General features: G+C 38.1%; 1 protein-coding gene across 1 annotated transcript in view; it reads left to right on the top strand.

Annotated features, from left to right (window-relative positions):
- Positions 1-17108, top strand: part of htr4 (5-hydroxytryptamine receptor 4) — a 71463-nt gene that overhangs the window by 39255 nt on the left and 15100 nt on the right. The window contains exons 5-6 of the mRNA XM_058396410.1: positions 2444-2597; positions 4106-4665. Of these exons, the coding sequence (XP_058252393.1) occupies positions 2444-2597; positions 4106-4665 (714 nt within the window). The remainder of the gene's footprint in view (positions 1-2443; positions 2598-4105; positions 4666-17108) is intronic.

Below are 17108 nucleotides of genomic sequence, written 5' to 3'. Positions count from 1 at the left end.
GTTTGTGTTGTAGAAAAGGATCACATCAAAACAAGCTTCGAGCCTGTTTTTATTTGAGATCAGGATTTGTGACACACTACTGACAGGGGTAAATTATTTAAAAGCAAGATTTTTTAACTGTATTCTTATTAGTACACATTATAAATACTTAACTATTTCCCTAACATGGTCATTATTGCATACCGGAAGTCACAGAAAGTCTAAATCTTTTTTCCTCCCTGTGCTGAAATGGCCATCTAACCTGACACATCAAAAAGGTCATGATAGTGTAGTATGGAAAGCATGCTTCTTAAAATCCTGTTTGAAAATATTTGCTTTTTTCAGTCTGGACACTGGTCACTTTCATATTTATGTAAAATAATATGTATAATATAACAATTACATTAACAATATTCCAAACACAAACCACAAACATAAGCATTAATACACTGTCATACCTTTTTTAAAATGTTAGTCAAATACACATGCTTTAACTAATGTTTATTCATTCCATGAATTAAATAATAGTCCAATACATGTTGGTTGTTGGTTCATATTCGTCACTGAGAACGCAATTTTACTCATTAGTGATTAGACAGGTGTTATTTTTTGTTGTTGTTGTTTATTTATTTGGTTTATTATTTTAGAAGATATTTTGTTACACCACATCATTGTTCATCAATCAGATGGTGTGTATTAATGGGTTTTTTTAACAGCGGCTCTCATGGTAGTACCAGCTGTAATTCAGAAGTTTTCTGATGACTCTGCAGTGGTAGGATGTGTTAAGGATGGGCAGGAGGTGAAGTAAAGGATGCTGGAGAACAGAATTGTGCAGTGGTGTGAAAACAACAAACTGCTCTTCAACGTGTTCAAGACCAAGGAGTTGGTTGTGGGCTATAACAGGAAGATTAGTGGTCAGTGATTATAAATATCTTCACCACAACAGCACACGTGTTTGAAGAACCAACTGCACAAGAAGGGTATGAGCAGACTTGATGAAACTCAGATCTTTCAACGTTTGTACCAAGATGCTGGAGACCTTCTACCGGTCTTTGGTTGCAAGCACAACATTCTTTGCTTTAATCAGCTCATCAGAGATGGTGATTCAAAGAAGATGGTAAGGTAATCAGGAAAGCTAGCTCTGTTCTAGGCTGAAACTGGAGACTTTGGAAGTGGTGGTGGAAAGGCACATGGTGCACAAAAACTCCATGCCATACTGGTCAAACAGTGGGGCTTCTTCTCCAGTAGACTGGCAGCTTCACTGTAACATGGAAGGGGTACAAGATGTCATTCTTGTCTGCTGATATCCAAATCTACATTGGGTCAACAAGGATGGGAAGCTGTGTGGACAGTGAGATGATGGAATTGCCTACCCAACTACCATACTGTATTCTGAACCAATACAACGTTCACGTCATCTTCTGGCACTCTTAGTCACCCACATATCTGCTCCTACTTCATTGTCCCATTCATTTTAGTCAGCCCCGACTGACCGACAAATTCTGTATTGAGTGTGTTTCCAACTTTTAATTCCACACAACAAATTCCACACACTCTGCCACTTTATTTATGACTCTACGTATGACTACTGTACATTTTTTATACACACACTGCTCATCCTACATTTTATTCTCTTGTTTTGGTTTATTTTTTAGCTTATTGTGTACTTAAAGTCATGTGAATTACGTTGTAGTCTTTTTTGTGTTGAGGCTGTTGTCAATTTCTCGCTTGGGAGTTTAATAAAGAATTCTCTCTATATTCTCTGTATATCTATCTCTAATACATTAGCGCTTCTCATTCACGTGTTTGTATGGTGGATAATCCACATAACTCCACGTAAGACATAAGTCTAATACTAAACAGATATATAAATATATATATATATATATATTTTTTAAAGTGTTATTATTTAACACAGGCATATAAGTGTTTAAATGGTGAAGTTCTTTGACCGAAGATGTTTATTTAACGTTTAGGGATGGTGTCTGTGCTTTGTCATGTTTAGTAAAGTCTTCAGGACGGAGATGTTTGCGCTTTCCGGGTTTCACGGTCACAGAACAATGCTAGCTTTATGTTTACTGTGTTAAAGACAGGTGATGGAATGACTGTTTATAGCTGCTGTAATGTAAGTGATAACAGGATGTTCCACACTATTAAATGTAAATATAAATGACTGCATTGTGTTAATGTACATTGCTGTGATAAAGGAAGAATGACATCTCAGGATCTGCTGTAATAGATATAATCAATTTTAGGCATCACAGCAGCCCTTCACCACACCCTGTCATGTTTTATCACTTACTTAATACAAATGTTAGTTCATTTTCTTTGTTTATGGTGTATTAATGCTGAAGTGCATCTTCATTTTAACTAATGTGTTAAAAGTAAATCTTTCTTGAATGTTTTTCTAACCTTTTAGTTATTAAGTTAGTTTTTATACATGCTTTTAAACCTTTTGTTGCAGGTACTATGCCATCTGTTGTCAGCCTCTGGTCTACAGGAACAAAATGACACCACTGAGAGTTGCTCTTATGATAGGAGGATGCTGGATTATCCCAACTGTCATATCCTTCTTACCAATTATGCAAGGCTGGAACAGTATTGGAATAAATGATTTGGTGAGTCACATCTTTCAGCTGTCACAGCTAGTCCAGTGTTTAAAAATGAATTTGGCTGTGAAATGTTTAAAGATATTTCTTCTTGCTTTGCACTCATCAGGTCGTACATGTAAACAAACTTGCTTCAGTGAAAATGATTAGGCATTCAATAAAATAATCAGCTCAGTACACATGTAAATGGCGCATTTTTCATAACAGCGTTAAAGATATTTGATAAGGTTCTTTATCAGTTGTTTAATAGATTCTGTGCCCCTACTTTATATTCTGGATAAATATTATATAATGTACTGCAGATGCCTAAAGAAGCTACAGTAAGCTCCCCCCCACCCCGTAGTCGCACTATTCAGGAACAGCTATGAGAAGGCGCTTAATTAATAACTCCCACTCACAAGAATGATGTAATAGAAATAAAATGTCACATCACCCTATTAAAGCCTATAATCTATCTGTAAACAAACATTAAATGGCCCTGGATGAAGATTGATTTGCTGTAATGAAAGTCAGCCAGACAGAGGAAATGCTGTTTAAATGGCATCCTGAGTATGTTTTTCCTCACACAATCATGGCTTCTGCTTAGAGGAGTTTCATAACATGGTGGTTTCATAAACTCTGCTATGATTTATTCTGCGTAAAATTTTATTAACTGAATACATATTAGCCTGGCCAATTCTTTGCAATCAAAATTGATCATAAGCATCATTCCCTGGTGAGCGGAACATGAGAGTGTTTGATTTTTTTGTTTGGCTAACCTTACATAGTACACCTCAATACATGAGCTTTATCCTAATGACTGTTTATTTCGGACACTAATTTAGCTGCACACTTTAAAGTCAAAACATCAAAAACACTGTTGATCCACTGACTATGCTTCTCAAAGGAGCTGATTAGTGTTTGTAGCTCATGTACCGCTGAAAGCTTGGGTCACATTCCAACTTAGTTGGGAAAAAACATTGGTGAAAATTAATAGTGTACAATTCATGTGTACCGACTGTTTTGATCCAAGCCACTTGAGAACACTTCACAGAAGATTTCATTTGGGTTGCATCCAATTAAAGTGCATTTCAACTAAGTAAAGTGAAACAAAAATGATTTTTAAGTGTTCTTCTGAATGAAGTGTGAACCAAGATGTCATAAGTTTTGTGACAGCCTTATCACAGCCTCATATAAAGTAGGACGAATTAGAGGTGATTTTATTCGTATTTAAGAACAGTCATGGTCAGGGCCTTTTCTACAGGGACGTCTTTGAAAATAAATGTTTTTGAAATGAATGATGATCAGGTTAAGGTCTCGCTGGTTCTAAATTTAAATGATAAAAGAAATATTTCCTTTACTGACCACTGACAAATTGACAGTTCCCCCAGGCCAAGGACCTACAGATTGGAATAGCAATGAACTGACAGAAAAAAGTAAACCTCAGCAAAGAGAGTAAAATAAAGCGTGACATTTTCTTTCTGTGTGCTGAATGTACAATTTGTGCGCGCATAAATATTCCCTCCTCCCGTCAACAGATAGAAGCGCGGAAGTTCAGTGGCAACTCCACAGTATGTGTGTTCATGGTGAACAAGCCATATGCTCTCACCTGCTCTGTGGTGGCCTTCTACATCCCACTGGGTCTGATGGTGCTCGCCTACCAACGCATCTATGTAACAGCACGTGAGCACGCCCGTCAGATCAGCATGCTGCAGAGGGCAGGTGGAGCGGCCTCCGGCCCTGAGAGTGCTGAACACCAGCGGAACCACCGCATGCGCACTGAGACCAAAGCAGCAAAGACTCTGTGCATCATTATGGGCTGCTTTTGCCTGTGCTGGGCTCCATTCTTCATCACCAACGTGGTGGACCCTTTCATAGACTACACAGTGCCCGAACAGCTGTGGGCAGCATGCCTGTGGCTGGGCTACATCAACTCCATGCTCAACCCCATCCTCTATGCCTTCCTCAACAAGTCCTTCCGTCGTGCCTTCCTCATCATCCTCTGCTGCGGCCACCAGCGCTACCGACGGCCCTCCATCCTCGCACCTAGAACACCCTGCACAGCTACACAGATCAACGGCTCCACACACGTGCTCAAGTAAGTGAAATCATTCTAAATGATTCTTTCTCTTATGCTAATGCTTGTGTTACATTTGCTTATTAGTGTTTCTGTTGTCATTGTTCTCTTATACTGAGAAATAAGTAGGTGTTCTTTTTTTTATAGTTCTAATTAAACACAGGGGATATACTTTCAAACTGTGTAGTATTATCTTAATCCCAAAGTAATAGTGGGATAATTCTAAAGGTCATCTGTGTTTTGGCACTTTGTTTCCATATGAGAGCAAAAAATCCCATATTGTGCTTGATATAGCCATTCACTGGCCCCTTTAATAGGACCTCTTCTCTTTTATACAATTATCCAAACAGCCAATCACGTGGCAGCATCACAAAATGGTGCAAATACAGGTCACAAGCTTTAGTTAATGTTCACATGAACTATCAGAATAGGAAAAGTGTGATCTCAGTAACTTACCATGGCATATATTTCCAAAACTGCTGACCTCCTGGGATTTTCACACACAGAATTCTCTCTGAAGAGTTTACAAATGGTGCAGAAAACACATTGTTGATGAGACTGGTCAGAGAAAAATGGCCAGTCTGGTTTGAGATGGAAAAGAAAGCTTCAGTAACTCATAGTGTTTATGGTGAGCAGAAAAGCATCTAAGAATGCACACCATTTCAAACCTGTGGGCTACAACAGTTAGACCAATAACAGCCAAGATCAGGAATTTGCAGCTACAGTTGGCTCACTAACCAAAACTGGACAATGAAAAAGACCACGCGAGATCACCAGCACACCATGGTCAAAGTCGGCCAGATTAATTTTCCCCACATTCTGATGTTTGTTGTAAAAAAAATTGAGATACCTGTATCTGTGTGATTTTGTGCTGCCGCCACATGATTGTCTGATTGGATAATTGCCTGAATGTGGATTGAAGTGGGAGGTGAGTGCATGACATTCATGGCAAGATTTGATGTATTCTCTTCTCATCAGTTTTACTGTGCAGAGGTTGTTTGTTTTTGTGGCCCTTACACAGTTAACATTCCATATAACAAGGGCAGTTGAGTTTATGCATTAGCCTTTTTATTAGCTCGCAGTCTGCTTATTCTCAGCTTTGGCTTTAGTAAAGTTCTTATCTCTTACCACTACACATCTTATTTGGTTTGTTGTTACTAACTAATAGTATTGAGTAGTTATTGTCGTGATGTGTTTTAGTGTTTTAGAACACAGCTTAGCATGGACTTTCCCATGAGAGTTTGAAAAAACAAGAACATCCCCAAACCGTCAAGTTACTCTCCCACACTTGTCTCTTTATCACTTTTTTTTCTCTCTCTCTCTCTCTCTCTCTCTCTCTCTCTCTCTCTCTCTCTCTGTCTCTTCTCTGTCTTCCTTCTCTGTCTTACAGGACCCTTTTTAATTTCTCATAACATTAGAGATTCACTCTCACTTCAGTCCAATAACACCACTGTATCACTGATCCACAGATTAATTCTAAAAAATAACTGCTGTAAACTTGTAAAGAAACAAACTGCTGTAGACTGGTGAAGGCAGAAAAAGGGAGGCCCTTTCTGTCTCTCTATCACTCCATGTTTAGGTCTACAGTATGGTCAAAGCTCCCTCAGGCTTTGACCAAAGACTAGCATATTTATTTAAATATATAGTTTAGCCAGCTGGTCGTTTTGAGCTTACATTCCCTAGGGAAATCATAAATATATCTATGTGTATTGTTATTACTTCCATGTGAAAATGCATGTTGCAGTGCATTGCTGTGCTTCGAAAAAAGTATATGAGATTTCTTAAAAAAAAAAAGAAGAAAAAATCGATATAATGTTTATGGAATTTTTATTATTTAATGCCGGAGGACCCTCATCAGTCAAGCTAGTCGAATGACAGATCTCTGCTTGGATTGATGAATGCTGACAGATTTATTGTTAGGCTAAAAAAAAATGATAGTGTTTGTTTTTCAATAACGTTTTATTGATTATCTTTTGTGACACGCAGTAACTAGTGATGAGAGGAAAGAAGCTTTTAGAGATATAAATACTAGGGTGCTATTACCTTGCTGTCACATTCAATCTGATATATTTCCTCTATTTTGCCTGGCGTCTGGATTTAGGCACTGGATTTAGGATACTTAGGATCGTTAATTTATTTCTCTTCCTCTTCCTAATCATTTCTCAGAGACGTCAGTGAGAGGTATCAGAACAGATTCAGAGGCATCAAAACATCCGAAAAGCCTAGGTACTCTGGGATAAAGATTTTCTCACATTTTTTTTTGGAAATGTTGATAGTAGAGAGAGTTCTAAATTGCGTCATATGTTATAAGGCTTAAAAAACATCCTCCTCAGAGGGCAGCAACAATGAATGTAGTGCATTAGCAACAGTATGGCATTTTTTTTTTTTTTAAACAACTCATTTGTAGCCATGGGAACACAGCATGAGATTAACACTAGGGTCATTGTACTTGGACATTGTCTTGCACTATAGGGCTATTTCAGACGCAGAACAGGTCGCCATAAACTAATTTATTAGAGCATGAATTGGCGTTATACAATAAGAGCTGAATGCTTCTGAGATGATAATGCCTTTATCCAAAATTAAGAGGGTCTGTATGTTAACAATCAGTAATCAAATGTGTTATTCTGACATGCTGTGATTGTGTCATCAGTGCCAGGTTCAGCTTCTGCTATGTGCTTTGCCGCTATTTAACTACTAAAAACAGAAAACTCAAAAGTGTTAAGGATGCAATGTAGCTTACAGATGTAATGATTAGAACTGAAGAAGGATTGTATACAGGATTTTATACAGTGACTCACATCTGCCTCCAGCAAAGGCCACATGAACTTCTTGTAGATCAGGGCATCGTGCATATTATGTCAGGTTGTCTCGAGCTGCCTAAAGTTAAGTGGTTCCATACTGCACTGGGGAAATAGGTCTTAGAGGTTAGTTAGACAGGAGGTGGCTGTTTGGAGTCTTGAACCTGACTGAATCAATGATATAGGAAAAGTTTGGCTCTACTGCCCTGGGAGCAATTAGGCCTTCATGCTACTTGGGTGTGTGTCATGGTCATAACCCCAGTTCCAATCTGAGCAAGTCTCACCCCTACATCCCTACTTTTACCAAACCTCCAGCAATAAACAGCATATCCATGTGTATCTATATACACACAGCTTATCATGCACAGTATTACTTAAAATCATAGGATACAAATATTTATGTGAGAATGTATATAATTACTGTGTCCAGTACATTTAAGTATAAGTGACTGATTACTTAAGGACCCTGGATAGATATTAAACTCCGTACAAGTTTTAAAATCACTAGTTAGGTTACCTTGTTTTACAATATCCAGGGATTGAATGCAGATATTAAAATCCTTTTTTTATGTCACAGAAAATATAATATATATATATATATATATATATATATATATATATATATATATATTATGAGCCTATAAGCACTATGCACGGTTAAAGTCTCCTTTATAGAAGGCGAGAGTAGCACAGGTTTAGGATATTCAGTATGTACATCTCAGTGCCATATATATATATATATATATATATATATATATACAGGTTTTTGAAACAGGATGGAGTTCATTTTACTGCTGTATAGCTTTAAAAGAGAATTTAGATTTTTGAAAATGTGGTACCTCTTAGGGATGCTACACTAAGCCCCCCCTCCTCAAAGTGTGGGTTATTCCTTCAAGCTAGTAGCAGAAGTCTTTCAAGGCTAATTTTATACCCAGGAGCTTCCAAGTCACAGACCTCTACACTTGAATGACAAAGAGGCATCTGGGTGTTTAAGGACAATGGGGCTTGTGAATCATCCTTTTAGCTCATTAAACATACGGAGACTCATCTGCAGCCTTTTCCATTAATTAAGCTTTCGGTTTTCAACAAATTGACTGGTACAGCTGAAACTAAACCCCGACCAACTCTTTGATTGCTTGAGGTTGTGACTTTTCGGAAAATTCCATTCCAATATGTAACCCAGGAAAGTGATGGTGAGTTTGTGAAATTTGCACTTAGCCAACTTGACGTAAAAGTTATTGTCCAGGAGATGCTTGAGTACCAGGCGGCATGAGACAACATGTTCCACTTCTGATGAGGAATAAATTATACCTAATTAGCAGAAGTGGAGCACCATTTTCAAGAGTGATTGTAAAATCAGTTATCAAAGTGATTGACTGTGGTGATAAATGCTATCCACCCCTTGTCTCCTATGTGGATGTGTCTCAAGTTAAATATCATGTTGGAGAAAATTTTGACCCTATGAGCCTATAAGCACTATGCACGGTTAAAGTCTCCTTTATAGAAGGCGAGAGTAGCACAGGTTTAGGATATTCAGTATGTACATCTCAGTGCCATGCTGCACAGTGGTGAGGTGTCTGAGGTTTCTATGAGCACTGGAAGACTACAAAACCACAATCACTTCTTCCCTTCTCCACAGTGAAGTTATAGCTGTATGGTAAATCATTCCCCTGCTGCCCTATAGTGTCTTGACCTGACTTGGTTAATGGCAAGGAACCCTGAATGTCATATCACATCCCTACCCTTTCCTGTCAGACCATGCGCACTGAAAACTCGATCCAAGGCCAACAATTACCACTCCCACATATCAGGTCCTGATGGAGGTCAAGATTAAAGAAAGACTACAGCAGCATAACGACCCTCTGCTCTTCTGATGTCCAAATTTAACCTATACTCTAAAAATCCCCTGCCTGTTCCCGGTGGTTATATTTTCCAGAGCTTGTATGTGAATTTGTGACCATGCCAAATGATGCACTAGCAGGCTTTGGAACTCAGCAAGTATTAATGTAACTATGTACAGGTTATTAAGGGGAAAAATGTAAAATAAAATAATTACCAAAAATTTGGTTCAAACCATGAGTATTGGTTATATAAAGTGGGTGCTACAGATAGTATAAGAATTAGGAACATCTATATAGTCGCAATCCTATAATTCAGTTCCATAGCAACTGAATAAAAAGTGACTTCAGTGACTAAGAACTCTGGAGGTTGAGCTGTTAGAATGAATAGCCATTAAACCACATAATAGATATTATCAACTGCTGTTTTATGTCACATTAAATGTTCTTGAAAAATCAGAAGAACAAAGCAAAATATACCCAAGTATTCTGACCTTTTCCACAAACAAGACAGGCACGTTTGTTGCAAAAGTGGTTTAGATTAGCCTGAAATAGAATTGTGTAATGAGCCATAAAATTAATAGTGAACAGTGGAGCAAGAATGCCTAAAATCCCTGGCCTCGAAGTGCGCTAACTGCTTTTACTAAACTACACATTGTGTTAGTGTTAGTTCTTATTGTGTTTCATGTTGGGCACTAGACTTCTGAGAATAATCAGTTGTCTTAAGACAGAAGGACATTTCTACCCCTTTAAGTTCTCTCTAACCATATTGGCTGTTGCAGAAACAAAACCCAGGAAAAATCACATCAATATCAGGCCACCCAGCCTCCTGTGAATGTCCTGCCACTCTTTGTTTTCTGCAGCACTTGGAAATGTGCTGCGGATATAAATCATGGAACTGCTTCCAAATGGCGAAGCGGTCAGCATGTAAATCTGGCTGATAAACAGAGATGTGACGTATGCAGGGACCTCTGAACAGCTGCCTTCTGAAGTCTCAGCTCTGTTGAGATCGTATTAAATATGTAATCCGAAGACAACCAAACATTTTTGGAGAGCTCTAACCCCATTAGTGGTGACACAGACCATAACATGGTCCTGCTGCTGTCCCTCTTAATTATTTAGCTTTTTTCTTGTGCTTCACAAGCACGTTTCAGTCATTTACTTCTAGAAGAAGGAGAAGTTGATTCACCTGTGAGAACTCGAGCATTGTGTTTGTTGTAATGGATAGAAAGGACATTATTTACTGTCCAGTTTCATCCAAATGAGGATGGGGTTCCCTTCTGAGTCTGGTTCCTCTCAAGGTTTCTTCCTCATATCATCTCAGGGAGTATTTCCTTGCCTCTGTTGCCTCAGGCTTGCTCATTAGGGATAAAATAGTAACTTAACTTTAAACTTTATAATTTTTCTATAATTCTGTAAAGCTGTGAGACAAGTCCATTGTTAATTAGCTGAATTGAATACCTCATAATGCCTTTAAGAACTAGCTTCTTACTGTAACGATGCCTTCTCTCTATTTAGTTTTTTTACTGTAATAATACCTAAGGCTAGGTTATATTTGTTTTATTTTAAGAACCGTTTCATGAATTAATGTGCTTTTTTGCATGTATAGTTTCTGACAGTAGCGTAAAAAGAAGTTTATAAGTCTTGGCTTACTAGCTTAATGATGTCTAGGTGCTCCAAGCATAAAAAAGTTCCATCTGGCTTAGTCCTATGTGAACAACTCTAAGCGTTTTTAAGTAGTGATTGCTTTTAATTACCAAATGCAGGTATAATGCATGATGAATGTTTGCCATTATCCACATTGCACCTGCGATTTAATCTGAGCACAGACGTGGCCTGCACAACAGTGCATTGTCAAAACCATTCTCATCCCGTGTGTTGTACAGCCTGCAATTTGCTATAAGTACACTTATCAGGAGTCATTCTCCATCTGATACTACCTCTGGTCTTTTCCCCCAACAGCTCCTTTATCTCCACTCTTTCTTAGGGCCATCAATAAGATTGCTTTAGGGCTGTCTGAGTCTAGGAACCACAGCCCTTATAATTTAATGAACACTCTTAACAGATGTGTCTATAGATGTCTGGATGATCTCACAGCCTCTTACGGTAAATGTCCATTCAGGATTGCTCTTCATTCTTTTCTTTGACATCTGTAATTATACACTCCTCCACCACAACATCCGATAATCAAGGCAATATGAGAGATTCTTTTTCTTGAGCTTGATGTCCTTTGTTATATATAAAACAGTGAGTGACAATAAGTCATAAGTCCAATATTTAGGATTAACAGAGTAATTCTTTCATAGCTATGCTTATGATGAAAACAGTAATAAAAAAAACTAATCACTAGCATGTTATGGAATTTATCATTTTTATAATATTACATATTTAATAATCAAACTGCAGGCCCATTTGATATTAAGTGTCTTCAGGTACAAACCACATATCAGCTGGGAGAGATAAAAAAAATTAATTTGCTCAAATTGTTTAATTATCAGCATTTGTCTAGGAATGAATATTAAAAAAATAAAATAAAGGAATACCACTGTTGCTGTTAATCCTGTCAGTTTGTATGTTAACTATAAGTTAAACGTGTTTTTTATTATACTGTCTTTTAGATAGATAGATAGATAGATAGATAGATAGATAGATAGATAGATAGATAGATAGATAGATAGATAGATAGATAGATAGATAGATAGATACTTTATTCATCCCAAAGGGAAATATTTTGGTTACCAAGATATAATTCCAAGTCATAAAATGGCAGTAATACCTTTTTTATACTATTCTAGAAATAGTTCAGAAATACAAAGGATAAGATGTTGCTAGCACATACAAAATCGTTCAAGCAACACCAAGGCAACTAGCTAGTAGGATGACAGATGAGTTCTCAAGTGGGCCTCCTTCCTTGACATTTCGCTGATAAGCCCACTACGGCTCCAGAGGGATCAGCTGCGAACTCTGGCATCCCAGAATCACCAACTGTACTTACACAGTTAGTTAGAAATGTATTTGCACATCTGTTTCTTAATTATTCATCATGTAGAATTGCCGTCACAAAAATTCTTTCTCATAGAGAGTTCAATATGTAAACATTATATGTGTAAAAATGGCTAAAATAGATAATTACTGTGAAACAATCTTTACATACATATGAATTACACTGCACTGAATCCTTAGGTAATGAATTAAATACAAAGAACTTAAGAACATTTAATATAAAGTGGGGCCCAATTGTGTAGCACTGAGTCTCCTGATTTAATCTCTGCACTCTATTTAATTTATTAACCTTTTCATTTTTTTCCCCCTAAGCATGACACCCATCAGTGCTCTCAGAGGCTTATTACTGAGCTTCATTTCAGCACATTGTGATCCCCTAGAATTACATACAGATAACTCTGAGAAAATACATGTCACCCACTGAGCTTTCTGGAGCCAGACAGAGGGCTCGAGGTAATATCTGCCATCCTGGAAAACACTGTTTGCGTTGGAATCCAGTTTCTCTGGCTCTTATATCACTCCATAACTTACACCCATTACGAGTCCAACGTGAAAGTTTTCTTTAATGAAGAGACTTAATCATTTATGTCAACCTGAATCCTATGCATACAAGCGAACTCTAGTTCACATGCAGTAAGCACTTTGGAAGATTAGAATCTGTGTGATTATATAAACACTTTAGACATTTGTCACAGAATTTGAAGAAGAAGCCCATTTGAAAACGGAAACCCCTGGAGGTATAGCTCACTGACACTGCACAGGACTCACTCCACTGCCGCGGATGATATATTCCACTGACATCTCATACTCATAATTGTCTGGTAGTATAGCAGGGAAATTAGAACCACACGTGTGAACTGTAGCGTTCGGATAACATTAACAATTCTCAGCCAGGGCAGAAGGAGTTCTATCTTAAAGACACTGTCTTGTTGGAGTCATAAGATTCAGACACGACCTGGCACTAATTATATACGAAAAATGGAATTTTTGATAGACTGATACATTCTCTTTCTCTCTCACTTTCTCCCCCACACCCTCACTCTCTCTCTCTCTCTCTCTCTTTCTTTTCCACCCCCCCTCTCTCTCTTTCTTTCTCTGGATGTGAAATTGTAGAAGAGCTATGTGAAGTGTAGGTTAGCTAAATAACACCAGGGTGGCACCCTTCAAAGCAACAGTACATTTACACATTGGACGTACAGAGATTTATGGTTGCTTGTGTGTGACTGTATGTGTAACAGTTAAGTGTATTACACTGCGCACACACAGTGATGACAGCATGCTACCTATAGAGCAAAAGTAGCATGTGTAAAGTTATGAACCCATCAAACTAATAGAGTGTGCCTCTTTTACTCATTGGCTTCAGAGGTCGAGAATATAACCTTTGCTTTTCGCTTTGTAGGCTGTAGGAATCGTCCAGCTTGCCAATGGATAGCCCGTAAAAATCCTACGAATAAAGACTGAGATATTGCATGTATTTTATTAGGAAGAAATTCCACACAACTTTCATCATCTGCTAACTGTGCATGTTACTGAAAAGAGCAGCTTATGCAGCTCTGTAAACTTTATAAACTCTGCAATCTCTGCAGTTTAACTAATCTCTGGCAGAATTAGTTAATACGCACATGTAATGTGAAACAGGCGTCAAGAGTCTCATCGCTCCCTCATTGAACACCCATTGACAGATGTTTTTCTTAATGCAGCCCTGGCATGAAAGGACGCGCATGTCAGATCTTACCTGCGAATGGAGCGAAGCTGTGACCTAGTTGGTTTGATCTTTGATAAACCTTCAACATATGAATCACATTAAGCTCTTATTTTGGGTAGATTTATCTCACATGATCAAACACAACATTACATACATGCATTCAGCATGCATGTCAGGGATGTGGTTGATGGATATCATGACACTAGACTGTACATTACAAAGAGCTCTCTGGTCATGTGCAGATGTCATGATATGTCAGCTCAGGTTTACTGTAAACAAACCAAACAAGACAAGCCATTTGAGCATCGTGGAGATTTTGTCTACCAGAGGAACCCTAGATTTTGTCTACCAGAGAAACCCTAGGCAAAAAGGAAGTTTTTTAGACTATGGATGTACAGAAGTATAAATAAATCCACTTGGCTTTGGGCGCTTTTAGGGCGGACCTCATGGATATTGCAGTAAATGGCAGACAGTACCCTTCGTCTGGAGAGAAGTGAGTCATTGCTTTGTGTTTGGCGAGTATTTCTGACCCATTTCAGCACCACTATTAGCTGACCTTTACAAGCAATTTGCTTGCTGAGTCTATTATGAAATCAACAAATGAGGTGCCTTAGACAAAGTGTATTTTAAGTGACTCCTCTCATTGCCTAGAAAAGACCTGTATTTGCTCAGCAAATAAAAGCTACCGCAATCTATTAGCATAAAGGGATCAGCATATCATCAATGATGTAGTGATATCAACAAAGGGGTAAATATATATTTCCAAAGCAGAGCTGTCCTAGATGCATAAATTCTTCAGGAAGAAAAATATAATACTGATATTAATTAAATAAAAGGCACTGGTGTGTTGAATGTTTTTGCCTTCTGACTGAATAATCTATTGACTGATTGATTGCTGTAACAATGAAAATGAGAAATAAGCTTTTAATTAAGGAATAAAACATGACTGGAGAGTGTCATTCCTCTAATCCCACAGCAGTGTGCCAACAATTACAGTTTTAATATATTAACGAATGACACATCTTGCATTTTATCCGTTTATAGTTGCATGTAATGTTATGAAACATCCATGAGGCAAGCAAGTTGCTTTGTGACAGCAGCTAAAAACTATTGTTCCCACACCAGCCTCCTGTTTCTTAAAGTTATTAAGACAAAAGTAATGCAAAGAAGATAGTAAGGACAAGAAAGTTACAAGGTTCACTGTTCTGAAGACTCCCCCATAATGGAAAGCTTACTGACAGTTACAATACACTGATACTCCAGACTCTTTCCTTAATTGTTTTATAAATGTCTATTAACAGGAGACTGTTCTTTGTTAAATAGCAACACATTTTCTTAATCCGTTTATGTTTAGATCAGATTTTAGATTGTCACATCAGCCATACGAGTTCTACTGAATGGGCGAATAGAAACAATAATATTTTATATCATGCACATTAATTTGAATTACAGCCAGAAGTAATGTTAGAGACATGCTGTGATAGTAATTTAATCCACCCCTTCTGGTGTAAGAGATATATCACCAGTAAGAAAAATTCTAAAGAACATTTTTACCAGTGCACCCACATAAAGCAACCTTTACACTGTGTAGAATTAGATCTGGATGTATTAACATGCTTTTCCTCTTCTTTTTTCTGTTTTCCTCCTCCTTCTTGTCGTGGTTTCTTTTTTTTTTCTTCTTCTTCTCCATATGTGTGCCTCTCTGCTGCCCTCTGTCCCGCCTGCTCTCTACTCCAGCGGCTGCTCCTCTGCTTCTAAACTCCTGCTCTGGTTCTGCAACACTAAGCCTGTTCCTGTCTAGTGCTGTGTGAGGAGCTTGCAAGTGAGTCTTTCGCTTACACACACAAAAACACTCATGTGCACACACACACACACACGTAGACATCCCGTTCCTGTTCTGTCGCTGTTCTGACCCTGTTGTGTTCGGGGTCAGTAAAGTGTCTGATTGTGTTTCTGTATGCAGTACAGTGCGTTACCTTTACACTGTGTGTTTTGTGTGTAGGTGTCTTTTTGCTGTTTTTCTTTTGCATGTTGCGAATAAGGTTAGGTTTTGGTATTGCTGAGCTGCAGTAATGCAAATGTTAACAGAAGTATCTCACATAGAAAGGTTTTTGTGTAGCTGTTCATTTCCTGAAGTAAGAATAGGTCTATTATGTACATGGGGCTTACATTTCAATGCTCAGGATCCACCTGTTCTGTTCTGTTCTGTTCTGTTGGCTTATTATGGGCAATTTCACACTCAGATGATCTTTAAAAAAGCAAGGCAAATACTGGAAGCTTGCTATGGATATGTATGGTGCATTAATGATAACAAACAAAACAAAACAGTACCGCACCAGCAGTCATCTTACAGGCTTTGATTAGCTATGAGCACCTATTAGCACCCCAGAGCTCAACACTCTAGGGCAACATTGGCACACTGAGCAAATCAAGGTAAGAATCTAAATTGATTAGCCTCTGAGAACCTGACCATGCAGGATCTTTTAGTGATTGGCAGGAAGAGGGTCACTATATATGCAAACAGTGTAATTAAGGGCATCCAACTTGTGCTTTCTAGAGTTTAAGGTCACTGGATGGTGACCACATTTTGGACGGTTGTCTGTTCTGCCAATCTGTTGAAACCTAATCTGTAATCAGAACACAGCCGAGCTCCTGGCAGTGCTGGCACATAACAGCCCTGCTCGCAGACAGTGACCCCTCTATCCCCCACCACCACCACACCCCATCCGTCTGCATCTAAAATTCAAGGTATGAAGGAATTCACAAAAAATTGACTAAGGGTGGCTTATAGCAGGGAGTAAGAGATTTAAAGTTGATTATATTTGGTATTGTAATACCTGGAACCCAGTGACATTTTGTGTGAGTGGCAGGTTGCAATACCTCACTGCACATGCTGTTTTACTCTAGCTAATTCTTAAAACACAGCTAGTTTGTCGTTTCAAAAAGAGTTTATCCCTTTTTTTTTTTTTTGGTCACAGTAGCTCTTCAGTCCGAAGTTAGGTTTGAATAACCTCCCATTTACGTCCTCACTTCACACACTCAGAATAACTCTAAATAAGGCTTAGAGAACAAGAATTATAGCTTAATTATAATGAAAAGTGTAGACAGGAAAATATT

This window comes from Hemibagrus wyckioides, linkage group LG08 (assembly GCF_019097595.1).
Source record: "Hemibagrus wyckioides isolate EC202008001 linkage group LG08, SWU_Hwy_1.0, whole genome shotgun sequence".
Classification (NCBI taxonomy): Eukaryota; Metazoa; Chordata; class Actinopteri; order Siluriformes; family Bagridae; genus Hemibagrus; species Hemibagrus wyckioides.
Note: the sequence above shows the minus strand (reverse complement) of the source record. Positions and strands in the feature narration are given on the sequence as shown.